This window comes from Phascolarctos cinereus, unplaced genomic scaffold (assembly GCF_003287225.1).
Source record: "Phascolarctos cinereus isolate Bilbo 61053 unplaced genomic scaffold, phaCin_HiC Scaffold_2;HRSCAF=192, whole genome shotgun sequence".
Classification (NCBI taxonomy): Eukaryota; Metazoa; Chordata; class Mammalia; order Diprotodontia; family Phascolarctidae; genus Phascolarctos; species Phascolarctos cinereus.
This window is the reverse complement of record NW_027555625.1, coordinates 220,689,110-220,714,152: the sequence shown is the minus strand read 5'-3', so window position 1 is coordinate 220,714,152 and position 25,043 is coordinate 220,689,110. Positions and strand designations below refer to the sequence as shown.

Sequence of the window (25,043 nt, the reverse complement as noted above, 5' to 3'; positions counted from 1 at the left end):
TGCATCAGTTGTGCCTTTAACAATTGTCCAGAAAACAACAAGGAGGATTTTCTTCTTCATCAGGTTTCCCATAGGCTTTTAGAAGTCACATAGTCCAGTCCCTTAGAAACACCATCTTCTTGAAGGCTGGGGCTGTTTTGTATTTCCATCACCTTGCACATAGTAGATATTTAACATGTTAGAATTTTTTTTACAAGCCATATTTATGTTGAAAAATAAAATAGATTGACTTTTAAAAAAAATACAATTGCCTACAGGTGGGCCATGAGAACAGGGAGTAATCTTTTTAATTTGAAGAATGGAAAGGTGGTGAGGTAGTGGGGAAAGGAGGAAAGCTGTTAAAATGGTGTATCTTACCTTTTCTACCCTCAGGAACCAAGGGTATACAATGCAGGGGGATGCCCACGGATTCTTGCCCTGGACTGTGGGCTAAAATACAGTCAGATCCGATGCCTATGCCAGCGTGGAGCTGAGGTCACTGTAGTGCCCTGGGACTACAAATTAGACAGCCAGGGTGAGTGGGGAAAGTGACCAGGAGTCATTGACAGTAGTCAGAGTTGGTAGAAACATAGATGCAGGGGATTGATGGATTCTGCCCTAGGGAAGAACGAAAGAGTTGTTCTAGCTGTAGTATCTTCGTTGATGCCATATCTTTTGCTCCTACCAGAGTACGAGGGTCTGTTCCTCAGTAATGGTCCTGGGGACCCTGCTTCTTGCCCCACTGTGGTGTCTGCACTGAGCCGTGTCCTCTCTGAGCCAAACCCCCGACCTGTCTTTGGTATCTGCTTGGGTCATCAGTTGTTGGCCTTAGCCATTGGGGCCAAGACTTACAAGATGAGGTGAGAAATGTGTTGGGATGGGGAGAGGGTATGTGTTAAAGTGCTAAGACCTCTAGGATAAGGAATGAGGGTACTGGGGCATGATGTTAGTGCAAATAGAGAAGGGGTTTGGAATGCTTGGGGAGGGGTGAAAATACATGGCCTGGCAAGGTGAGGCACCATTACAGGTAGTTGAAGTTATGAGTTGGTATTTGTAGAAGGGAAGAAAATATTCGGGCTAATTTTTCCCTCAGGTATGGCAACCGTGGGCACAACCAGCCATGCCTGCTGAGGGGCTCTGGACGGTGCTTCTTAACTTCCCAAAATCATGGATTTGCAGTGGAAACAGAGTCTCTGCCACCAGGCTGGACCCCCCTCTTCACAAATGCCAATGATCATTCCAATGAAGGCATTGTACATGAGACCCTGCCCTTCTTCAGGTGGGGGCCAGATGAGGGACTGGCTGGCATCTATGTCTGGTGATTGCTCCAACAAAGGAGCAGTCACTAGACAGAAGAGCCTTCATCCAGAATGGGGGCTGAGGGTGGTGATGAAGAGTAGACTGGCAATACCAGAAACTATAGTAATGGTGGTGTGCTACTCCCGGCTCCCCTTCTACAGCGTCCAGTTCCACCCTGAGCACCGAGCAGGCCCCTCTGATATGGAGTTGCTTTTTGACATCTTCCTGGAGACCGTGAAGGAGAACAGGGCTGGGGGCAAGACAGGTGGGGGGCCTGAGTGGGACAAGGTTGGGGTCCTAAAGGCAGACAAGATTGGACGGGGGTGGCACTGGGATGGGAATAAGGTGGGTGTGACTAGGGAAACTGGTATGGTTTGAAGGTTCTGAGGCTAAACCACAAAATCATTGGTTCATTTTATTTTCCCTAGTGGAAAAAGGACTAGGCTGGAAGTAAGAAAACCTGGGTGCTGGTCCTTGCTATTCTGTTACTACCTTAACTCTATGGTTCTGGGAAAAGTTCCTCTTTTTATCTTTCAGGGCTTTAGTTTCTTCAGTAAAATTAGAAGGTTGAAATAGATAATCTCTACGATCCTTTCCAGCTCTAAGTTTTTCTGACTAACTGTTCTTACCTTTTTATAGTTCATGAAAGGCTAATGGAGTGGCTTTGTCCCTCTGGTACCCCCACCCCGGGAAATAGGCCTCCATTTCCCCGAAAGGTGCTGATCCTGGGCTCAGGAGGCCTCTCCATTGGCCAGGCTGGAGAGTTTGACTACTCTGGTTCTCAGGTTAGGCTCACCTTTATTTTTTCCTTCCTCTGGTATCTGTCTTCTACTGCTTACCCAATGGTGGACAGAAAGTGCAAGATAGAGGGATTAAAACTTGCATATTGTTTTGGGAGGATGGTGACCCAGAGATTTGGACAGGGGTAGGTCAGTGGTGAGGAAGAGCTGGAGGGAAGGTTACCAAGGATTGTTAAGGAACAGTTGAAGATTGGTACAGAGATAGTTTGGCATCTGGGTGGTGACAAATGCTTCCTATAATTTCAGGCTATCAAGGCTCTAAAGGAGGAAAATATTCAAACACTGCTAATCAATCCTAATATTGCCACAGTACAAACCTCCCAGGGACTGGCCGACAAAGTCTACTTCTTGCCTATCACCCCCCATTATGTGACCCAGGTATTATCAGCAGAAGGTGGTGGTGGCACTGGGGATTGGGGCAGTGGCTTGATAGTTGCTGCTTTGGGATTCTGATCTTTTGTACCCCTTGCCTGTTTGTATGCTTTGCTCCTTTTCCATCTCAGGTCATTCGTAATGAGCGTCCAGATGGTGTATTACTGACATTTGGAGGCCAGACAGCGCTGAATTGTGGTGTGGAGCTGACCAAGGCTGGGGTTCTGGCCCGATATGGAGTACGGGTCCTAGGCACCCCCGTGGAGACAATTGAGCTGACTGAGGATCGGCGTGCTTTTGCAGCAAGGATGGCAGAGATCAGAGAGTATGTGGCCCCCAGTGAGGCTGCAAACTCCCTGGAACAGGTATAGTAGGGCCGGGACCCTGGGCATTATCTGAATCCTTTCCCTTTCTGCTTTGGATGTGGGTAGGAGGTAAGAGCTCAGACACTGTTACCCGTGAGTCTCTTTCTTGCTTTAGGCACAAGCGGCTGCAGAACGACTAGGGTACCCAGTTCTGGTACGAGCTGCCTTTGCCCTGGGTGGCCTTGGCTCTGGCTTTGCCTCCAGCAGAGAAGAGCTCTCCTCTCTGGTGGCCCCGGCCTTTGCTCACACTAGCCAAGTGCTGGTGGACAAGTCCCTCAAGGGATGGAAAGAAATAGAGTATGAAGTGGTGAGAGATGCCTACGGCAACTGCGTCACGGTGAGTTGTGTCAGAGGAGGGATCCCTGCCAATTCCTGACAGTCCTTGGGGCAGGCAGTAGAGCTAAGGGGAGATGATGAGAAACCTTTAAGTACTGAGGGGTCAGGGCTAAAACTTGATTGTGTCCCTGGGACCAGAAAAGGGGGAGGGACCCTCAGAAAGAATCCCTTGCATTGATTACAAATGCTTTTATTGCATTGGCCCTTACTGTAACCTCTACCTTCCTAGGTATGTAACATGGAGAACTTAGACCCACTGGGCATTCACACTGGTGAATCTATAGTTGTGGCCCCAAGCCAGACGCTAAATGACAGAGAATACCAGCTGTTGCGACAAACTGCTATCAAGGTGACCCAGCACCTTGGCATTGTCGGGGAATGCAATGTGCAATATGCCTTGAACCCTGAGTCTGAACAGGTAAAAGACCCTGAGCCCCTATGTCTAAGAACTTTCCACACTCCCCCTCCCACATAGCCACCCAAACCCATCTTTCCTAAGGTACATTTCACTGGTTGTATGCCCTCTCTCCTTTCCTCCCCACCCCACCTCCCATCTAGCAAAACCCAATAATCCTCAAACTGTAGAGCCATTGAGGCCTAAAGAAATGGGGGAGGGGTCTCAGACCTCTGAGTCCTGCTGCTGGGACATGATGGCCTTGTGGAGCTATTTTTCCCCTGCTATCCATTTCAGGGAGGCCTTTGCTCTCTCTCACTCAGCAGGGACATTGACTCTTCTTTCTTAACCCTTCCATATTCTAGCCAGGTGGAAAGAGAGCCCTATAAGAGTTCCCTAGCCAACAAGGCCCTGGGCTTCTGGGTTGGACTCACTGATTTCTTCCTTTCGCGTTCTATACTTTTGCAGTACTATATCATTGAAGTGAATGCACGACTATCTCGAAGTTCAGCTCTTGCCAGTAAGGCCACTGGCTATCCTCTGGCCTATGTAGCAGCCAAGCTAGCTTTGGGCATCTCCCTGCCTGAACTCAGGTATGAGGTGTAGAGGGCGGGATTTGAGGAGGGTGGAGAATTCAACTGAAAGTATTGTAGTCCTGTCGGACAGAGAAGATGAAAAAGATGTCCCACAAGGGTTATGGGAACATCAAGGGACATTATTAGATTTTCTCTCCTCACCTCTCCCTTGGCCACTGCTTCTCAGGAACTCAGTAACTGGAGGCACAGCTGCCTTTGAGCCCAGCCTGGATTACTGCGTGGTTAAGGTCCCTCGTTGGGACCTCAGCAAGTTCCTAAGGGTTAGCACACGGATTGGAAGCTGCATGAAGAGTGTTGGTGAGAAACCAAAAGACCCCATTGCCACTAAGTATCTATTTTATCATGATAATGGCCCCCTCAGAGTACCCTTTTAGCATTTGTTGGCATTTTCATAAAGACTGTCTCCACTGTTCCTTACATGTGGGTGTACTTCTCTGTCTTCTCCAAGGAGCAGTAGTGATTCAAAAAATTCTGTCAGAACTCTTTTCTTCTAGAGGAATTCTAGCAACTTAGATGATATCTGAATCAAAAATCAGAAACAGGGTGTAATCTACAATACTTGTGATTCAGTTTAATTAACTGAAACCAGGGCAATCAGAAGACATGGCTTAACTTTTTAATGGCACATGTTTCCTTGAGCATTTACAATACCAATTTCTCATTTTCATGTGTGTTGTACTATTTTAAAACAAAAAAGAGAATGTGTTAACAAAACCATGGCCCATATAGCAAGTGAAAATTAAGCATCAGGAAACAGTGGATTTTGCCAGACTCTGAAAGGATTTTGAGTAAATAGCAGTTGTAATAGTAATTTTGGAAATAGCAAAGCTCAGTAGCACAGGAAAACCTGGGTTCAAATCCAGCCTCAAATAAGTACTCTGTGTGATCCTCACTTTTCTCATCTGTAAAAATAGGGGTAATAATAGCACTTACCTTTCATGGTTGTGGGAATAAAATGAGATCATATTTGTAAAGCACTTCACAAACCTTAAAGCTCTATGTAAACGTGAGCTATTATTTTTTAGCCAGTTCTATAAGAGAATTTATCATGTGTCAGCAGTAGACATACAGTGCTTGAAATAGATATTGTAAAAAATGTAAAGAGATAATGGAAACATAATGACATTGTAATAGGAACAAAGTAAATGGATAAGATTCTTCAGTGTTTTAGGTGGCAATTTTAGACTCCAAATACATACATAATTTAGAGTGTGTGGTCACATATAAAATTGCATCCAACTTTAACCCAAAATGGCTGAACTGGGCGAAAAGTCTTTGTGTAAAACATTGTGGGGAGGCCTTGTAGCATCCATGCATCAAAAGCCAGGTTTAGTGTCAGGAAGTCTGACCCTTGGGTTCAAGGTCCTCTTCTGCCTCCTATCTGCTGGGTGACCTTGGTAAAACTTAAGTTTCTGATCCGCCCTCTCATAGAGGGAGTTTATTTATTGGGAGGTTACTATACCAATAAAATCACAGGTTTGGTCACAGAACACACACAAATATCCCTCCCCCCTAAAAAATGAAGCATATGGTAGACAAGGTATCCTTACACTGAGGCCTGCCTGAATACTCCATGGTCTCTTCAGGCTGACTCTCCCACTCCTTTTTTCTTCCTCACTCTTCTAGGTGAGGTCATGGCTATTGGACGTGGGTTTGAGGAAGCGTTCCAGAAAGCTTTGCGCATGGTGGATGAGAACTGTGTTGGCTTTGATCATACAATGAAGCCTGTCAGTGACATGGTGAGAGAGCAGCCACATGCACTCTGATGATGCCTGAAATCTACCTTGCTCTTTCCCTAGTGTTAGCCTAGTATTAGTTGGCCACTAACATTGCCTAGGACCTAGTTGGGTTAATGGTGCATTAGGGACAGACCTATGGTAGAGGCAGCCAGGTGGTGCAGTGGATAGAGCACCAGGCCTGGAGTCTGGGAAAGCCTGAGTTCAACTCCAGCCTGAGATGCCTACTACCTATATGACCCTGAGCAAATCACTTTATCTCTGCCTCAGTTTCCTTAGCTGTAATATGGGGGAAAGAATAGCACCTCCCTTTCAAGGTTGTTGGGTGGATCAAATAAGGTATTGTTATACTAAATGGTTGTTAGCCTACTAAATAAATGCTTATTCTTCTTCCCCTATGGAATATCCTGACCCCCTCTCAATATTCTTGTTCAAACCTTGACCCCTTTATTTCCAACCATCCCCCCCCACCAGGAGCTGGAGACACCAACTGATAAGCGGATATTTGTAGTGGCAGCTGCTTTATGGGCAGGATATACCATAGACCGACTCTATGAGCTTACCCGCATTGATCGCTGGTTCCTGCAGTGCATGAAGCGCATTATAGAGCACACCCGAAAACTAGAAGAACACCGTGGGCAGCCCTTGCCCCCCGATTTGTTGCACCAGGCCAAACGTCTTGGCTTCTCTGACAAGCAGATTGCCCTTGCGGTGCTCAGGTCAGAGTCAGGGCCTGTTAGTTGGATCAGGGAACCTTGGTACCAGACCACCAAGGCTGTGGAGGGAGTTGGGGATAGGTTTGATGAGGAGAAACCTGGAGACCTCAAGGTCTTTTCTCTGGGTAGGGGGTTAAATAGTTGATTTGAATTATTGCAGGTTTTCCTTTCTAATCTTTGTCTTAGAGCAGTTTCACACAGCACTCCTTTTGTGTCTGTTTCTGACTCTACTTTCTCTCCAGCACAGAGCTGGCCGTCCGCAAACTACGGCAGGAACTGGGCATCCGTCCAGCAGTAAAACAGATTGACACAGTGGCAGCAGAATGGCCAGCTCAAACCAACTATCTGTACCTGACTTATGGGGGTACCACCCATGACCTGACCTTCCATACTCCCCACGTCCTGGTGCTGGGCTCTGGGGTCTACCGAATTGGCTCCAGTGTTGAATTTGACTGGTGTGCTGTGGGCTGCATCCGGCAGCTGCGCAAGGTCTGCGCTTTCACAAAAACTCAGGACTAGGTCTTCTTCATGTTTCCTGTCCCTAACAAATGTTGGTTGTGCCCATAATTAATTGGGAAGGAGATTTCTTCCCACACCTACTTAGTATGATTGGTTACTTATCCAAGCCACTGTTCTCTGTACCTCGTTTCTGTCATAGGATTGTAGATTTAGGGGCCATGGAACCCCATTTGGAGGTCATCTAGTCCAAATTCCCACCCATGTAGGAATACCCACGCCAGCATTTGCAGAAATGTTTTGGGTAGTTGGGGGCTTGTTAATTCTTGAGATAGTTTGTTCATTGTCTGACAGCTTTTGGGGGGGTATTCTCGGGCCCTAAAGGTCAGTTTCAGTAAGGACATTTTTCTTATTCTCTGCCTAGTTCTACCTCTCCTTTGATACCCCATTGCTGAGTAACATTTTCTGTCATTCCTGAATAACATTTCCATGTCACAGATGGGGTATAAGACCATCATGGTGAACTACAACCCTGAGACAGTGAGTACCGACTACGATATGTGTGACCGACTCTACTTTGATGAGATCTCTTTTGAGGTAAGGGAAGGGAAGAAAAGGGTAGGGTTAACTGGCTTTACTGAAATTCTGCTGGGTTTCATGTGAAGTAGGCACATAGCGCCTGCTTTCTGACCCCTACCATCTCACCCTCTGCAGATAGTGATGGATATCTATGAGTTGGAAAACCCCGAGGGTGTGATCCTCTCTATGGGGGGTCAGCTGCCCAACAACATGGCCATGGCTCTGCATAGGCAGCAGTGTCGGGTCCTTGGGACCTCCCCAGAGGCCATCGACTCTGCAGAGAACCGATTCAAGTTTTCTCGGCTCCTCGACACCATTGGCATCAGCCAGCCTCAGTGGCGAGAACTCAGTGACTTGGAGGTAGGCCCGGTGTGGGGGCTGCAGAGTACAAGTGAGTCCCAGTGTGCCGAGCAGCACCTGACCTCCTTGCTTTTCTCAGTCTGCCCGCCAGTTCTGCCAGACTGTGGGGTATCCTTGTGTCGTCCGCCCTTCATACGTGCTGAGTGGTGCTGCCATGAATGTGGCCTATACTGATGGAGACCTGGAGCGCTTTCTGAGCAGTGCGGCTGCTGTCTCCAAAGAGCACCCTGTGGTTATCTCCAAGTTTATCCAAGAGGCCAAGGTTGGTGACAGTGAGCAAAAATGTCTCTGTTCCTCTTCTTCCCTGCTGCCATCTTCTGCCCCCTACTCTGTCATCTCCTGTCTCTCTTGGGACACCATGGTTGTGGTTACTTAGCGAACGAGGGGGTAAGCACGGCTGTTTGGTGGGGGAGAATTCTCCAGTTGCATGATCATTCTGCGTTGTGGCTCTCAGGAAATTGACGTGGATGCTGTGGCCTGTGATGGCATAGTGGTAGCCGTAGCTATCTCAGAGCACGTGGAGAATGCAGGGGTGCACTCAGGGGATGCCACATTGGTGACTCCTCCACAAGATATCACACCCAAGACATTGGAAAGGATCAAAGCGATTGTTCATGCCGTGGGTCAAGAGCTGCAGGTCACGGGGCCTTTCAATCTGCAGCTCATTGCCAAGGTAACAGGAGCAAGACTTGGATTGGAAGTAGAAGTTAAACGTTAATGTCCTCTTTACTGCTAGAGCAGAGCTCCCCAAACTTGGAAATGAAGAGTTATTGTGTTCTGTACCTGAAGTTTTGTGATTACAGAGGGAGAGAGAGAAACCTTCCTTGTAGGATCTGCCAGAAATTTGAAGCTTCAGAGTGTCTAGTCATAGTCCTGTAGACATGGGGAGTGGGCTTGTTGGCAGCTTAACATGCCAACAAACCCTCCCCAGTGCCCCTGAGCATTTTAAGTTAGAAGCTGGCTCTAGGCTCTACAGTCTGGCTGCTTGCCTCTCTTCTTTTAATCCCTTCCAGTCTATGGCCACAAGTTGATTACAATCACGATGTAATCTTACAGTTGATAGTTTGAAAAAGTAGGGTGGGGGGCAGTGGATAGAGCACCAGCCCTGGAGTCAGGATGACCTGAGTTCAAATCTCACTTCAGACGCTTGACAATTACTAGCTGTGTGACCCTGGGCAAGGCACCTAACCCGATTGACTAGTCAAACAAACAAACAAAAAAGCAGGGTGGATGGAGGGATAAGAAGCTAACTGACACCAGCAGGGCCTGCTCCTTGTGGGCTTTAGGTAACCGTCCCCATCTCTGTCTTCCCCAGGATGACCAGCTCAAGGTTATCGAGTGCAATGTCCGTGTCTCTCGGTCCTTCCCCTTTGTCTCCAAGACGCTTGGAGTGGATCTGGTGGCCCTGGCTACCCGAATCATCATGGGCGAGGAGGTGGAGCCTGTTGGGCTCATGACTGGAACTGGAGTGGTGGGAGTTAAAGTAAGAAAGGCTGGGATCCGCTCCCTGGGGTTTAAGTTGAGGCTTGGGAAATCCTACAAGTCAAGGTTAAGGTCTTTTTTGTTGTGGCTATAGCCAGCCACCAGATTGAAATCACATTTCCAAAGAAATCCTTAAAACCCTTTCTTGTCTCTCCTCTCTCAGGTGCCCCAGTTCTCCTTCTCACGCCTGGCAGGAGCAGATGTGGTGCTGGGGGTAGAGATGACCAGCACAGGGGAGGTAGCTGGCTTTGGGGAGAGCCGCTGTGAGGCCTACCTCAAGGCGATGCTCAGCACTGGCTTCAAGATCCCCAAGAAGAATATCCTGCTGACTATTGGTAGTTACAAGGTATGGTAATTAGGGTTTGGGGAGCAGAGTCAGGGTCGAGGTTCCCTGAAGAAGGGAGGAAGGGTTGGGTCTCCAAACTGTCTTTAAGTCACCAATGTCAGGTAATGCTTTTTTCCCCCCTCTCCCTCCCATCTACCTCAGAACAAGAGTGAGCTGCTCCCCACAGTGAGGCTGCTGGAGAGTCTAGGCTACAGCTTATATGCCAGTTTGGGCACTGCAGACTTCTACACTGAGCATGGTGTCAAGGTACCTGCCTGCTCTCCCTGTCTCTTACAGTTGTACCTCACCCCAGCTCCCTCAGAGATGCTGTTTTTGTACTTCATTTTCCAGGGTTGGTCTGGGGAAATAACAACTATTAATTTTATGGCATTTTAAGGTTTTAAAAGTTCTACCTGCAAAGCAGCCCTGTGAGGCAGGTGGAGCTACTATTTTACAAACAAGGAAACTAAGTCTTAGAATTTAAGTGATTTGCCTGTTGTCACATAGTAGGAAATGTCAAACTCTAAATCTGAACCCAAGTCTCCCTAAGGCGTCTAGCATATCTGCAAGGTCTGAACCCAAACTCTCAGAGCCTAGACCCCTTGAGTTGGGCCTCATTTCTGTCATTTTTCCAGCGTCATGAACCCTGAGGGCCTTTCCATTTTAGAGGCAGTTGACTCCTAGATTCCATCCAGAGGCTACCTACTCTGCCTTCCCCCTGGGCACTACTTCATTTGGGAGGGACCAGCCCTGCTCTTCTTTGTCTTGACAACATATGCCGGGCTTGTTGGGCACATAGGTCACAGCTGTGGACTGGCACTTTGAGGAGGCAGTTGAAGGTGAATGTCCCCCACAACGAAGCATCCTGGAACAGTTGGCAGAAAACCACTTTGAGTTGGTGATCAACCTGTCGATGCGTGGGGCGGGAGGCCGGCGCCTGTCCTCCTTTGTAACCAAGGGCTACCGGACCCGTCGCCTTGCTGCTGACTTTTCTGTGCCCCTCATCATCGACATCAAGTGCACTAAGCTGTTTGTAGAGGTGACTGGGACTTTATTGTGATGGTGCTGGCACTGAAGGGCATTTCTAGTGAATAAATTGGGTGGCTGGGGCCTGGGAAGGCATGAGAAGGCAAGCATCAGTATAAAATGTTGCTGCTGCCTAACTGGATGAATTGTGTCGCTGGAAGGAAAGAATCTGGTTGGAGAGGCAGGACCTGGCTTCCATGTGTTGAAGGTTTGATTGAATACTTTTTTTTTTTTTTGCTGAGGCAATCAGGGTTAAGTGACTTGCCTAGGGTCACACAGCTAGCGTGTGTCTGATGCCAAATTTTTTTTTTGTTTGGGTTTTTTTTTTTTTTTGTTTGTTTGTTTTTTTGGCTAGGCAATAGGGTTAAGTGACTTGCCCAGGGTCACACAGCTAGTAAGTGTTATGTGTCTGAGGTCAGATTTGAACTCAGGTCCTCATGATTCCAGGTCCGGTGCTCTATCCACTGCGCCACCTAGCTGCCTCATACTCTTTAACTTTTACAGTCTTTTTGCAAACAAAAGTCAACCCAAGGTAATACAAAGTAGACAAGACAATTGAAGTCATACTGCAGGGAGCTGAATGGAGGTAGATGAAACAGACAGTGGAGATTTGCAACATAAGCTCAGAGTGTTGGGTGTTAGAATATTCTGAGAAACATATTAATAGGTAGTTGATAAAAGGGAGTTTAGTCAAGTAAATTGCAATGCTTCCATTGTTTTTCTTAAAGGCATCAGAGTTTCCCATGGGAACTCATTTTCCCATTGTTCTTCAGGGTAGCAGTACCTAATCTACTCCTCTTCCTTTTCAATAATGGCAAATTCTATTAAAATACAGCAAAATACGGCTGGTCTATAATTCTTATTCCACCAGTAGTGGCTTTGGCCGCTCCCAAAACCACCTTCCCTAAATAAAATGTAGCTGTCATCCACTTGCAGGCATTGGGCCAGATCGGGCCGGCTCCCCCGCTGAAGGTGCATGTTGATTGTATGACCTCACAGAAGCTAGTGCGTTTGCCAGGTCAGTGGCGGTTCTCTGCCTCCCCGTAAGTCCCAACTGGGTAACAGGAGCTAGAACATGTGGGAATAGGGCTGTAAGCCATGTTTATCTCTACACGTAGACACATTTCCTCTGCCTTCTCTGTTCTATTCTGCCTAGATTTAATTCCTCCCCATGATTATCTTCCTGTACCAGTTCCTGTTCTTTCTCATTGAAAACTCCAACTTTTCCTTCTCATCCACCTCTCATTTCTTTTCTTCCTGTTGTTCTTCCTGTCTCACACAAAAAAGCCCTCAGGTGCCCTTAATAGATTTTGTTCATTAGAGATAAGCCCACCCCTCTCCTCCTCTTCACATTCTTCCAGGGCTGATTGATATCCATGTGCACCTGCGGGAACCAGGTGGTACCCACAAGGAGGACTTTGCATCGGGCACAGCAGCTGCCTTAGCTGGGGGGGTCACCATGGTGTGTGCTATGCCCAACACCCGGCCTCCCATCATCGATGCTCCAGCTCTTGCCCTTGCACAAAAGGTGAGTGACCCCAGATGTTTCATTTATCCACTCAAAGAGAAGCTACCGTTGACCATGCTGTCTCACTTGGTCAGTTTCCTCACCTTTTAATAGGTCTTTTTCACTGATCCTATTAAACCCTACCTCCTTTAAGACACCATAAGGCCCCAGGGGCTTAGAGTAATTGTCTTGAGGGTATACTAAGGTAGCTCTGAGATGTCCAGGCCAAATCTGATATACTTTGTCATTGTCCTTTAGTTGGCAGAGACTGGGGCCCGCTGTGACTATGCTTTGTTCCTCGGGGCCTCGTCGGAGAATGCAGGAACCCTGGGAGCCGTGGCTGGGGCAGCTGCAGGATTGAAACTCTATCTCAATGAAACATTCTCTGAACTTCGGCTGGACAGCCTTGCCCATTGGATGGAGGTGGGAAGCCAGAGATTGGGCTGGGAGGGTGGTGCTAAGATAAGCAAAGTGGGGGATGGAGACCAAACTAGGGAACAGGAACAGTGGAATGCTGGCCAGCTCTGGTGAGCGGAGGAGAATGAAAAGGGCTGGAGGAAGGGTCAGGAGTACTCAGCGGCGCTGCCTAATGAGGGAAGGGTGTCCCAGACTTACCTCATTATCCCTTCTTTATCTGTAGCACTTTGAGACTTGGCCACACCATCTCCCCATTGTGGCTCATGCAGAGCGACAGACTACAGCTGCCATCCTCATGGTAGCCCAGCTGGCTCAGCGACCTGTACACATTTGCCATGTGGCTCGGAAGGAGGAGGTGAGAAGCTGAGGGCAAAAGAAATCGTGTGATCATTTGTGTGTGCTTGTTTGAGGGGTAGGGGACTGTGCCAGTGGAATGAGGTGATATGATAGAAAGACAAAAGGTATGAGATAAGAGAGGGGGAGTGCCGAGTCAGGATCTTCTCATCTTTCTGGTTAGTTCACAGATATAAGTCCAAAGGGACCAAAGTGGGGATGATCCCCAGAGTTGGGCTCTCTCTGGAACTACCTGTTCTCTCAATCTCCAGATCCTATTAATTAAAGCGGCAAAGGCACAGGGGGTACCAGTGACCTGTGAGGTGGCCCCCCACCATCTGTTCCTGAGCCAAGCGGACCTTGAGCGCCTGGGGCCTGGGAAGGGGGATGTCCGGCCTAAGCTTGGCTCCCCCGAGGATGTGGAGGCTCTCTGGGAGAACATGGCTGTCATTGATTGCTTTGCCTCCGACCATGGTAAGGAGGGGAGACCCCATGTCGACTTCTGAGTTCTAGTTTGGTTTGTAAGTTAGGCAATGGGGTGAGCATTTACTGTGGTAAAAGGCATGGGGGTGTGTAAGCTGATTGAGGGCATGGCAGTGGGGGAGAGGGGCAAGGCTCCTCTCTGCTTTTCCCTCATCTCACGTAGAGAAAAAGACCAGCATCTTCCCCAAGCCCACCTTTTCCACTTTTCCCTTGAAGAGGAGCTGTGTCATGAGGTGGGTCAGAGTCCTCAGGTAGGAAAAGCATCTTGGTCCTTCCAACAGCAGTGCCTTTCTTTCAGCTCCTCACACCCTGGAAGAAAAAACCGGGTCCAAGCCTCCGCCTGGCTTCCCCGGCCTGGAGACAATGCTCCCTTTGCTGCTGACGGCTGTGAGTGAGGGCCGCCTCAGCCTGGAAGACCTGCTGCAGAAGCTGCACCACAATCCCCGGCGGATCTTTCACTTGCCCCAGCAGGAAGACACCTACGTTGAGGTGTGGGCATGGGGTGGGAAGGGTCACAAGAGAAAACCCCTAGAAGGAGGCCTATGTGAAAGAGGGTGGGGAGGAGGGAGGGTAGTTTTGCACCCAGAGTTTGCTTGTCTTTTGGGGAGAGGCTACGTCCAATTATGACCCCACACCTGCCACTTGTGTCTGGGACAGGTGGATCTGGAGCATGAGTGGACCATCCCCAGCCACATGCCCTTCTCCAAGGCACACTGGACCCCTTTTGAGGGGCAGCGGGTGAAGGGTACCATCCGGCGAGTTGTCCTTCGAGGGGAAGTTGCCTATATTGATGGCCAGGTATCTGAGCCCACAATTCCCATCTCTCCCTCTCAATTCTCGGTCAAGCCCTCCTGTTTTCTTACCCTGCATGGTTCAGATAATTCAATTTGTTTCCCCTTCCATACCTTTACTTCGGTAGTCATTCAGGTCACATTTCATAGAAGCTTAGAACTTAAAGGGACCTTTGAGGTCATTAAGTCCAACCCAGCATCCCAGCAGTTTGTCATTTAGCCTCTGTTTGAGCACTTCCTATGATGGGATTACTTCTCCCTCAGCCCCCATGCAGCCCATCCCATTTGGATTTGTTAGGAAATAGTTTATTTGTTTTGAGGTAGAATCTGCTTCCTTTAACTGCCACCCATTCACTGATGATGGGTCATCCTTGGAGGCCAACCAGGATAAGTTACGCTTCTTTTATGTGACAGCCTTTTAGCTATTTGCAGAAATAATTCTATGAGGTGGGTCTGTCTTTCCATCTGTCCTCCAAAGTGGGCTCCTCTACTCTTCAAATCCAGACCTGACTTACAACTTCCCCACAACAGCTATTTCCTAACTGCTGGAGACCATCTGTTGAGTTTGCCTTGTGCCAGTGATCCTCAGACAACAACCAAATGCCAGTCATTGGCTTTACTATGTGCATGTGGGCATTACAAAGGCATTGACCGCAACACCTAGCTGCTCTCCCACTGTCTTCCAGGTCTCTGTTTCCAGAGTCTTCCCACTCTGACCCCGTCCTCGCCACTTTCTCTTGTGTACAGGTGCTGGTGCCTCCCGGCTACGGGCAAGATGTGAGGAAGTGGCCTCAAGGCGCGGTGCCTCAGCTGCTGCCCTCAGCCCCACCCAGCGAGAGCACCAAGGTATGGAACCAAAGGGTGCAGGTGGTCTTGGCCGGCTTATTTAAGAGGGGCCACACGGGGCTTCTCAAATGTTTTCACCACAGTTTCAGCTGGAAAAGAACTTAAGGTCATCTGATCTAACCCGTACCTGTGCAGGTATTTCCTACACAGGATATAAACACTCCAGCATCTGCTTGAAGACCTCCAGGGATAGGGGAAACCCCTCCTTTTTCCCTCCCCAGGCAGCAATTTCACTTTTTGGACAGCTCTGATGGAGACTTTTCCCCCCAAATCTGCTTCTACTTTCTCTTTTATCTGTCCCCTGAGGCCACATTTCTGCTGTGGCAGCCTCTCTTACTGAAGACAGCTACTGTATTCCCTCAAGTATTCCCTTGCCAGGCAAATCAGCTGATTCTGGCATGACCTGGTCTTAAATCCCTTCAGTATTATTGTCACCTTCCTCTGGACCACCACTCTGCCCGTTTTCTACTTTGCCATTGCAGGAAACACAGAGTTAATGAAAGAATTAATGGGGAGAATGATGGTGCCATTTGGAACATTTGTGACAAACACAGGGTCATTGCTAACTTATACCAGAAGCCAAATTAAAGACACTATCAAGTTGTAAGCATGAACGTTCTAAGGAACCAGCTTGCTGATGATATTAAGGATCATCTCCTTAGTGGTGGGGAAGAGGCATAAAGGATATGTGAGTTTGTGAGAACAGTGAGTTTGATTTTTCTTCAGGGAGGGGAAGAAAGGAGGGACTTTTGGTTGATGCCTCAAAAGGATGGACCCGCGTTACCTTCACAGACTCCAGAAAGGCCCCGACGTGGCATCCCCGGCCTTCCTGATGGGCGCTTCCATCTCCCACCTCGAATCCACCGAGCTTCCGACCCTGGCCTTCCAGGTGAGAGGAATTCTGCCAGTATTGACTATAGGGATGGTCTTTTCTCTTTGTTTCTCTAAGGACCCAGGACAGAATAGGTCTTTGGGGGTTCAGCATTTCTTCTAAGTTGTCTTCTTGCTTAACACCCTAGATTAATGAGTCTCCCTGCTCTAACTCCTTCCCTTTACCTGTTCTTGTCTCCCCATCCCGTTCCCATCCTTCCCACCAAGTTTGATCCATTTTTTTCATCCTCTGATTTTGATAAGACAGACCAGGGGTAATTGTCCCCCTCCCCAGCTTCCCCTTATTCCTCCTCTCTTGTTATGGGCAGCTACGTTCATCAGCCCAAGAGCCAGGACCCCACAAGGCAACAGAATGTGGGGTAAATCTGGGGCTGTTTCCCCATGGAGTGTCTCTTAAGTTGCTGTGAGCCTGGCCTTTCCATCTTGCATAAGAGCCATGCTGTCATGGAGCTGAGGACTGGGGATGGGGAGGGATGATGAGAACTGCTACCTGTGTCCAGTTTGCTGGGTCAGGCCATGTGTGTCTGTGTGTACATGTCTGCTTGTAGACTGGAGCTACTTATTTCTTTTCCCTCCACTAACCTGCTGTGGCTGCTTTGGTGTGAGCTGATTTAACATACACAGTGCGATAAGTAAGGATTCTGTGAGATGAATGGCTGCTGTTGACTCCAGCCAAAAACTTATTTCTGCCTTCTTCCCTTTGTAGCTGAAGAGCCCAAGGAAAAGCCCTCCCGGAAGGCAGTGGAGCCAGGTGGGAAACTCTTTTTCTAATGGGAAGTAACAGGGCTGGTAGGGAGGAGACAGAGGGAAACTAGAGTTGAATACTTTGACACCCAGGTCAAAGTAGGCTACTCTCTGACCAGTCTTGTCCCCTGTTGCAGATCTAGCAGGAGCTCCGGATAGCTGCTGCTACCCTCCACCAGTGCCTAGGCAGGCATCGCCCCAGAACCTGGGGACTCCTAGCCTGTTACATCTTCAGACCTCACCCTTGCTGCATTCTCTGGTTGGACAGCATATACTGTCCGTTCGTCAGTTTACCAAAGATCAGGTATCTGGCCTGGGAGGAGGTGTCGTCAGGACAGTTGTGGGGTCTGTAGGAATTTGGAAGAGGAAATCTGAGAAAATGTTGTCCCTGACTGACTTGTGACCCTTTTCAGATGTCCCACCTGTTTAATGTGGCACACACCCTGCGAATGATGGTGCAGAAGGAGCGAAGTATAGAAATTCTCAAGGTCAGAACCAAAGGTGTGGGTCTGTAGGGAAGAAGGGCTTGAGTTGGGCTCCAGTGGTGAGCCTTCCATCAGCAGTAAGAGGGAAGATGGTCTGTTGTTTTCATATGTGTCTCCTTGGGATGGGTTCATCTTCCTTGTGTAGCACCCTATGGAATAGACCTTATCCCCAGTACAAAACATACCTATCCCCTTTTCTGCTTTGCTTTCCAGAATCTCAGTTAGCTGGTCTGACTTAAGTTAGCTCTGTTGTATTATTAGGAAGGACCAGCCAGATCTTCCACCCTCACCAGGGAGCATATACATTCTAGAGAGAAATTTTTAACCAAAAACTGATGGTGGGATGTTCTATTCTGTAGCAAGCCAGTGGAGCACATGCTTCTGGGTAGGTGGGCTTTCTCAGTATCTCTCAAATTAGATACTGTGTAGACTGCCACTTCTACTCCATGTGGCTGAGATGGAGCCCTGGGGGAAGGTTCTTGCCTTTGTGTTCTGTGGAGTGAATCTCCTTCTCCCTTGTCCTTTCCCACCAGGGCAAGGTGATGGCCTCCATGTTTTATGAAGTGAGCACTCGCACCAGCAGTTCCTTCGCCGCAGCCATGGCGCGGCTCGGGGGCTCTGTGCTCAGCTTCTCTGAAGCCACGTCGTCTGTCCAGAAGGGAGAATCCCTAGCAGACTCTGTCCAGACCATGAGCTGCTATGCTGACGTCGTTGTCCTCCGGCACCCCCAGCCTGGAGCTGTGGAGGTAAGAAGGGTCAGGGGCTCCAGGGAAACAAAAAAAAAATCAGCCTTTTGGACTGAACTAGGAAGACAGTGGGGATCTAGCTATGGGTGGTGAGATACTCAAGCAAAAGAGAGGATGGGCAGATTTGTTGGCAGTATGGTGGGTCCCAGTTTTGTTTTTTAAGAATTTGTATTGAGAAATTTTCTTTTAGCAAATACAAACACATCTAGCATGCTCTGAATTGAGTCAATCACAATGTACACCATGGGAAATAATCCCAGAACCTGAGATTTGGAAGGTGCCCCTGGGGCCACCTAGTATAACCCATAGATGAAAGGAATCCCTGTGACATCATTCCACAAGTGGTCATTTAGCCCCTGACCAAAGGCCTCTGAGGAGAGGGAGCTCATCACATCTCAGGCCAGGCCATTGCACCTTAGGCAGCTCTATTTGTCAGGAATTTTTTCCAAAAATCGAGCCTGAATGGGCCTCTTTGCATTCTCTATCCATTGCTCCTAACTCTGTCCTCAAGGACCAAATAGAACAAGTCTGATCTGTGCTTCACATAGTGGCTCTACAGATATTTTTAAACAGCTGTCGTGTCCTCCCCGGGTCTGATCTACTTCAGGTTAAACCTCCCCAGCTCCTTCAGCTGATCTCCTATGGCCGGGACTCAAGGCCCTTCCTCATCTTGGTTACCCTCCTGGACATGCTTCACTTTAATCATTGTCCTTCCTAAAACGTGGTCCCCAGAACTGGACACAGTATGAGATCTAATGAGGGTGGAGGACAGCAGCCCTGCCACTCCCCTGCTCCAGGACACTGTGCAGCCCAAGAGAAGCAGCCCCTTGGCATTTTGTGCTAGCCAACTCAGGGCTAAACACTGACCCCTGGGGCACTCCACTGCAGACTTCTGCTACGTGGACCCAGAACCATTAACCACTACTTTTTTCTTTTTAAAGATAATTAATGAAGTATATTTAGGATTTTGTAACATTTTACTCAGATGTACTCATCAAATTTATAACACATGCAAAATTTTACCTATGATCTCATATTTCCATTTTATGACTCAACAGTTATCTAGTGGACACATTCTACATTCAAAACAAACTCACAAAAGTTATAAAGGTACTAACCTTTAAGAATTATGGGAAGTTAGATTAATTTGCTTATTTGCCTCAAATGAGCCAAACCTTTCCCCTTCCAGTCTTGCCAAACTAGAAAATCCTGATTCATCCTTGGTTCTTTGTTCTCTTCATCTCCAAATTTTAATCTTTTCCCAAAATTCTATCAAATCTTCTTTTACATTGTCTATCAGATTTATCCCTTACTCTCACTTCCCATAGGCATCATTCTGGTCTAGGCCACCATCATCACTTCATGTTGGGATTACTGCGACAGCCTTTTAATTTTCTTTTCATTATCCACTACTCTTTAAGCCCAGCCAACCAACTAGTTCTGAATCCATCTCATCTGTGTTATCAACTGACCCATATCTTTCTGCCTTCTTTACAAGAATCTAAGTAATCTTGGTTTTTTTCGGGGGGGGGAAAGGTTAATGAGAGTAGTCTGCGTGTTCTTTATGAAGCCTTGCTAGCTCTTTCTAATCCCTGGTTCCCTTTCTAGATGCCCAAGCATCTCTTTAATGATCTTTTCAAGAATTTTCCCAGGAGTCAAAGTCATCGAGCCCATGGGCCAATAGCTTGCAGGCTTAGTTCACTTCCTCTTTTTGAATCAGAGCATCATTTGCCCTTCTCTAGTCTTTTGGTCCCTCTCTTATTCTGCGTTATTATTAAATATCACTGACAAAAGGCTTAGAAATCATACCTCCCAGTTCTTTCAGGTCAGGACTGAAGGAGGTAGTTAGTTTATTTGGACTGGGTAACTTGAATTCACCCAGGGCAGCCTGGCACTGTCTCATGCTTCTCTTATTTATGTTTGAGCATCAGCTCCCCATTAGTCATTGATGTGTCTGTCATTTCCAGTGTAAAGGCCATTCTCTTGCAGAGAAAACAAACAACATATGAGTCAGGCAGGCCTGCTTTCTCCCTGTTGTCAGCAGCCATCATCCCATCCACCCAAGCTGAGGTCCTGCCTCTTCTTTTATTCTCCTCCTTTTACTAAGGGGATTTGTTCTGTGAAGTTTGAATTCAGTCAAAGGGCCGCACTTGAGGACCTAGAGGGCCAGTGTGGCCTCAAGGCTGCAGGTTCCCCACCCCTGTCTTAGAGCCTCTGTTTTTCCCAGCATATGTAGACAACATCTCATTTGATTGTGCTTAGCATCCCTTGTCATTCAGCCTCAGCTCATCCCGAACTGGAGAGTTCCTTATGTCTCATGCTTTTGCATGAATTTTCTGTAACTTGGCCTTGCTTCCATCTTCTGGGCATTGGCTAGTCTGTGCTTTGCCTGGTGATATTTGATGTTTATCAACATTGTGGATAAAAGCAGAGATTGGCATGCTTCTTGAATCTGTGAGGGGTGGCTGACACACAGCATGGTTGTCAGAAGCCCTAAAGATCTTGACAGGCGAGAGCATTGTGCTGGCTATAATAAGATAAAAACGGAGGGGGGGGGAGGCAGCTAGGTGGCGCAGTGGTTAGAGCACCAGCCCTGGAGTCAAAAGGACCTGAGTTCAAATCTGGCCTCAGACACATAACACTCACTAGCTATGTGACTCTGGGCAAGTCACTTAACCCCAATCGCCTAGCCAAAAATAAAAATAAAAACTGCAGAATAAGTGCAAAGTCTTACATTGAGTACCCCCGAAAATCACCTTCACAAACAGAAGATGAGGGAGGGATGCTTGGCTGGCAGCTGTTCTGAACAAGCTCCGGGTGACTCAGCGGCCTGACCGGATGGCCAGCACAGTGAATTCGATCTGGTCCTGCATCGAGAGGTATGGCTTCCAGAAATAGGGAGGTGATGCAGACCTGAGTCAGGCCTCTTCTGGAGTGCTGGGTTCAGATCTTGGCACCATATGTAAAAAGGACAAGGATAAACTGGAAAGCGCCCAGAGAGGAGCAGCCAGGAAGGCAAGAGCCAGGAGTCCATTCGAGGATCATTTCAAAGAAGTGGGTGTATTTAACCTGGGGAAGAGAAGACCCAAGGAGGACATGATAGCTGTGGTGAAGTATTGGAAGTGTTGCTTTGTGGCTGAGTCGTTAGACATGTTTTTTGGTTTGGCCTAGAGTACAGAACTAGGACCAATAAGTGGAAAAAGTCAATCTAGATATCAGGGAGCGCTTTCTAACAGCTGTTGCTTATGACTCTTCGTGACCCCATTTGGGGTTTTCTTGGCAAAGATACTGGTGTGGTTTGTCATTTTCTTCTCCAGTTCATTTTACAGATGAGGAAACTGAGGCAAGCAGGGTGAAGTGACTTGCTTAGGCCTTACACAGCTAGTAAGTTTGTAAGGCCAGATTTGAACTAGGGTCTTCCAGATTCCAGGCCCAGCACTCTGTCCACTGTGCCACCTAGCTGCCCCCTAACAAGCTATTCAGAAGTGGAATGGGCTCCCCTAGAGACTGTTAGTACGTGTGGTCTTTTACGTTAGAGGTCTTCCACTTGTTTAAAAAGATGGTTCCTGTCAATACCAAGATTGTCCATTGTTTTTTGTGTTCTCTTGCCATTTAAAGTTGTCTGTGTTTATAGACGACTTTAAGAGAGCCATCGTCTACTACAGCATTAGTAGAAGTTGGGCATATCGTTCTTTCGCTTCTACTTTGTTGGTTCTTCATCACTTCATAAAAGTATCCCTGTATTTTTTTGACTTCTGTATTTTCATTATTCATTATGGCACAGAGTAACAGCTGGGGCGGGGGGCAGAGAATTCCTTGGAGGGGGCTTGGTGCTTGGACTAAAGTGAGGTGGGGTGAGGAGGCAGGGAGCTGAATGTCATCATCATCATTGTCGGTGGGAAAGAACAAGGAAGCCAGTTTGGCCCAAAGCGTAGTGTGTACATGAGACTCTGTATACCTTATGAGTCTCCACTGTGTTCGTAAAGCACAGTTCTTAGGCATTTCCCATAATTGGATGACCTGAGAGGTGGTTAGCCCTCTAACCCTCACCCCCAAACACATTGTACAAATTCATCCAGTTTTAGCCAAACTGCTCCCCTCGATACACAGCAGTGGACGGAGCCCCGGCTCTGGGGTCAGCGTCTGGGTTCAGATAAACTTCTGATGCCTTCTACCTATGTGACCTAGGGCAAGTCGACTTTCCTGGGTCTCAGTTTCTTCCTCTCCAGAATGGCTGGGCTAGACAGCCTCTGGTGACCTTCCATTTGTAGCTCTATGATCCATGGTCTCCATCCCTTTTCAGAGGTTGTCCCCATGCCTGTAAGGTTCTCCTTTCTTACTTGGGGCCTCTTGGAATCTCTAGCTTCTTTTAAGTGGTCAGTTCAGGTTCCAGTAGCCTTTCCCATTCCTCCTCAGTTGTTAGTGTTGCCTCCCCAATAACCACAACAAAAGACTTCATATTTAGTACATATTTACGTCCTATGTATGTGTTGTCTCCCCTCCACCCAAGAAAATAGAAGTGTCTTGATGATGGGGAATGATTTGTTTTTGTATCTCCAGCTCCAAGCACATTGCCTAGCATGCAGAAGGGACTTAATAAATGCCTGTTGAATTACATAGTAGGATTGCTGCTTAGGAACAGTTTTGTAACTTTTCTTGAATAAATTCCACCAGCAGTGAAAGTAATACACCTATTTTCATTTGCATTGCTTCTGATAATGACGATGATGATGATGATGATGATGATGATGATGATGATGATGATGATGATGATGATGGTTACTAACAATAGGCACCTTTTTAGGTTGTTACTGACATATTGCCATTATTCTCTTGAGAATTGTTCATATATTTCTTCCCCAACGTCTCTTGTATAGCTGGCGGCAAAGCACTGCCGAAGGCCAGTGATCAATGCCGGGGATGGAGTAGGAGAACACCCAACCCAGGCCTTGCTGGACGTCTTTACCATTCGAGAGGAGCTGGGAACTGTCAATGGCATGACGGTAAGAGGGGATCCGCCGTGATTGATTGAGGCCTGGGTCCTATCCCACCTTCTTCAGCAAACTCCAGCCTCCAAAGGGACCTTGTGTTTTTAACTTTGACTATGATGAGTGTGACTTTGGAGGCAGTCACGGGGCAGGTTGATTGTGAAGGAGAAGGTAAGGACTTGAGATGGGCTGTAGCTCCTGTATTTTCTAACTGTGTAAAGCAAAGGAAAGCTCTTGCTGAGGGCTCCTTTGGCTGGAGTTACCTCCAAGTGAAGCGGCCTGGCTCTTTTCCCTAGATCACAATGGTAGGAGATCTCAAGCACGGACGGACAGTGCACTCCCTTGCCTGCCTACTCACCCAATACCGAGTCAGCCTTCGCTATGTGGCGCCCCCCAGCCTGCGCATGCCCCCTGATGTCTTGTCTTTTGTAGCTTCCAGAGGGACTAAGCAGGTGAGCCTCCGGTTTTCAGATTGGTCACCTTGTTTCTCTGCCATCTTGGCAGTGCAGTAACTCATCCTGGGCAGATTGGCTTGATTGGACCAGGAAGCATCAGATTGGGTGGTGCAGGGCGGGGGGGGCGGTCCTAGGTGTCCTGGGCTTCACTTTGGTTTCTTCCCCCTTTCTTCCTTTTCCTAGGAGGAATTTGAGAGCATTGAGGAGGCACTGCCTGACACAGATGTCCTTTATATGACTCGGATTCAGAAGGAACGGTTTGGCTCCAGTCAGGAATATGAAGCTGTGAGTGCTTAGGACAGTGGCTTAGACTGGGGCTGTTGGGTGAAAAGGATAGTCACATCCCAGTGGCCAAATTTGGTTTGCCCTGGGTGTGAGCCGCACAATTGTGACTTCTGGGTATTGAGGAGATTTTGAGCCAGACAATCTTTCCTTGCCTTCAGTGCTTCGGCCAGTATATCCTCACGCCCCACATCATGACCCGGGCCAAGAAGAAGATGGTTGTGATGCACCCAATGCCTCGAGTCAACGAGATCAGGTGAGAAGGGTTTGTGGTTAGGGTCCAGCCACCAGGACCTGACTCTTGGGCTCTCGCTGGCAGGGACCTCAGGAGCCCCTCTGGGTTTAGGCACCTCTTCTCTATGGGCTACCCAGAGGGGAAAAGAGGTAAAGGCATAACTGGGGACGGGCCTTCTGGGAGCGCTGCAGTGACGTGTCCTTTCCCCCTGCAGTGTGGAGGTGGACTCCGACCCCCGGGCTGCCTACTTCCGGCAGGCTGAGAATGGCATGTACATGCGGATGGCCCTCCTTGCTACCGTATTGGGGCGGTACTAGAGCCCAGCTCTAACCGCTTCTCTGCTGTTCCTGCCACTGGGCAAGGATTCCTGGTACCCCCCACGGGGGCAGCACATTGAATGTGAGACTGTGGGGTAGTCCCAGAACACAGACACATACAAACTTGCAAGCCTCTGGGCTGGGACTTCCCTGGCTTGGGGAGGGGCAGGGTGTCAGGTGCTAGGGTCTCCACCTCACCTCACGCCCCGCTCATGCTCCTCCCAGCTCCCTCCCCCACTCCCCCAATCACTAGCCTTTAAAGGTATATAGTAACTTTTCTATTACCTGATCTCAGAGAGCCATTTCCTGGATTAAATAAACAGCTGAGCTGCTTCTATTTATCGTTTTTTTCCAAGTCTGCCATTATCCATAAAGGGAGAGGTTTTCTTGTGGCCAAGTGTACACAGAACTAGGTTTACGTAACCCAGCTGTGGGGGCCACATCATCGTCATTACTCCATATCCTGTTGCTTTTTGTGGAATAAAAACTCAAGTACTCTGTACTTAGGGCACAAGCCTGTCAGAGACAGTTTAGCTTTTCAGAGAATGAGATCCAAAAAGGGCAGAGCCTCCTGATCTTCTGAAAATCACTCTGCCCCAGTCATTCTGGTTTATGTTTTTGTAGTGATCATGAGACAGATAAATAGTAGAGGGAGGCAGACAAGGATATAAGGTTCAGTTTTAGGGGGGTTTTTTAAGTTAT

At 48.1% G+C, this 25,043-nt stretch overlaps 1 protein-coding gene across 4 annotated transcripts in view; it reads left to right on the top strand.

Annotated features, from left to right (window-relative positions):
- Positions 1–24,678, top strand: part of CAD (carbamoyl-phosphate synthetase 2, aspartate transcarbamylase, and dihydroorotase) — a 29,684-nt gene extending 5,006 nt beyond the window's left edge. Inside the window, exons 5-45 of one of the 4 annotated variants that reach the window (XM_020983840.2) lie at positions 373–514; positions 668–839; positions 1,073–1,258; positions 1,440–1,543; positions 1,918–2,063; positions 2,325–2,456; positions 2,582–2,815; positions 2,931–3,152; positions 3,381–3,569; positions 4,014–4,138; positions 4,308–4,438; positions 5,768–5,880; positions 6,352–6,596; positions 6,836–7,082; positions 7,548–7,646; positions 7,764–7,988; positions 8,068–8,250; positions 8,443–8,661; positions 9,304–9,471; positions 9,634–9,816; positions 9,958–10,062; positions 10,595–10,834; positions 11,758–11,839; positions 12,183–12,349; positions 12,587–12,751; positions 12,969–13,100; positions 13,351–13,552; positions 13,860–14,050; positions 14,219–14,359; positions 15,100–15,198; positions 15,991–16,087; positions 16,398–16,448; positions 16,796–16,840; positions 16,971–17,137; positions 17,247–17,321; positions 17,852–18,064; positions 22,942–23,067; positions 23,349–23,504; positions 23,691–23,792; positions 23,951–24,045; positions 24,239–24,678. In XM_020983840.2, the coding sequence (XP_020839499.1) occupies positions 373–514; positions 668–839; positions 1,073–1,258; positions 1,440–1,543; positions 1,918–2,063; positions 2,325–2,456; positions 2,582–2,815; positions 2,931–3,152; positions 3,381–3,569; positions 4,014–4,138; positions 4,308–4,438; positions 5,768–5,880; positions 6,352–6,596; positions 6,836–7,082; positions 7,548–7,646; positions 7,764–7,988; positions 8,068–8,250; positions 8,443–8,661; positions 9,304–9,471; positions 9,634–9,816; positions 9,958–10,062; positions 10,595–10,834; positions 11,758–11,839; positions 12,183–12,349; positions 12,587–12,751; positions 12,969–13,100; positions 13,351–13,552; positions 13,860–14,050; positions 14,219–14,359; positions 15,100–15,198; positions 15,991–16,087; positions 16,398–16,448; positions 16,796–16,840; positions 16,971–17,137; positions 17,247–17,321; positions 17,852–18,064; positions 22,942–23,067; positions 23,349–23,504; positions 23,691–23,792; positions 23,951–24,045; positions 24,239–24,341 (6,219 nt within the window). In that variant the 3' untranslated portion in view covers positions 24,342–24,678. Of the gene's footprint in view, positions 1–372; positions 515–667; positions 840–1,072; positions 1,259–1,439; positions 1,544–1,917; positions 2,064–2,324; positions 2,457–2,581; positions 2,816–2,930; positions 3,153–3,380; positions 3,570–4,013; positions 4,139–4,307; positions 4,439–5,767; positions 5,881–6,351; positions 6,597–6,835; positions 7,083–7,547; positions 7,647–7,763; positions 7,989–8,067; positions 8,251–8,442; positions 8,662–9,303; positions 9,472–9,633; positions 9,817–9,957; positions 10,063–10,594; positions 10,835–11,757; positions 11,840–12,182; positions 12,350–12,586; positions 12,752–12,968; positions 13,101–13,350; positions 13,553–13,859; positions 14,051–14,218; positions 14,360–15,099; positions 15,199–15,924; positions 16,088–16,397; positions 16,449–16,795; positions 16,841–16,970; positions 17,138–17,246; positions 17,322–17,851; positions 18,065–22,941; positions 23,068–23,348; positions 23,505–23,690; positions 23,793–23,950; positions 24,046–24,238 lie in introns of all 4 variants that reach the window. The other 3 variants (XM_020983838.2, XM_020983841.2, XM_020983839.2) reach the window with 3 other exon arrangements.
- The last annotated feature ends 365 nt before the right edge of the window (positions 24,679–25,043 follow it).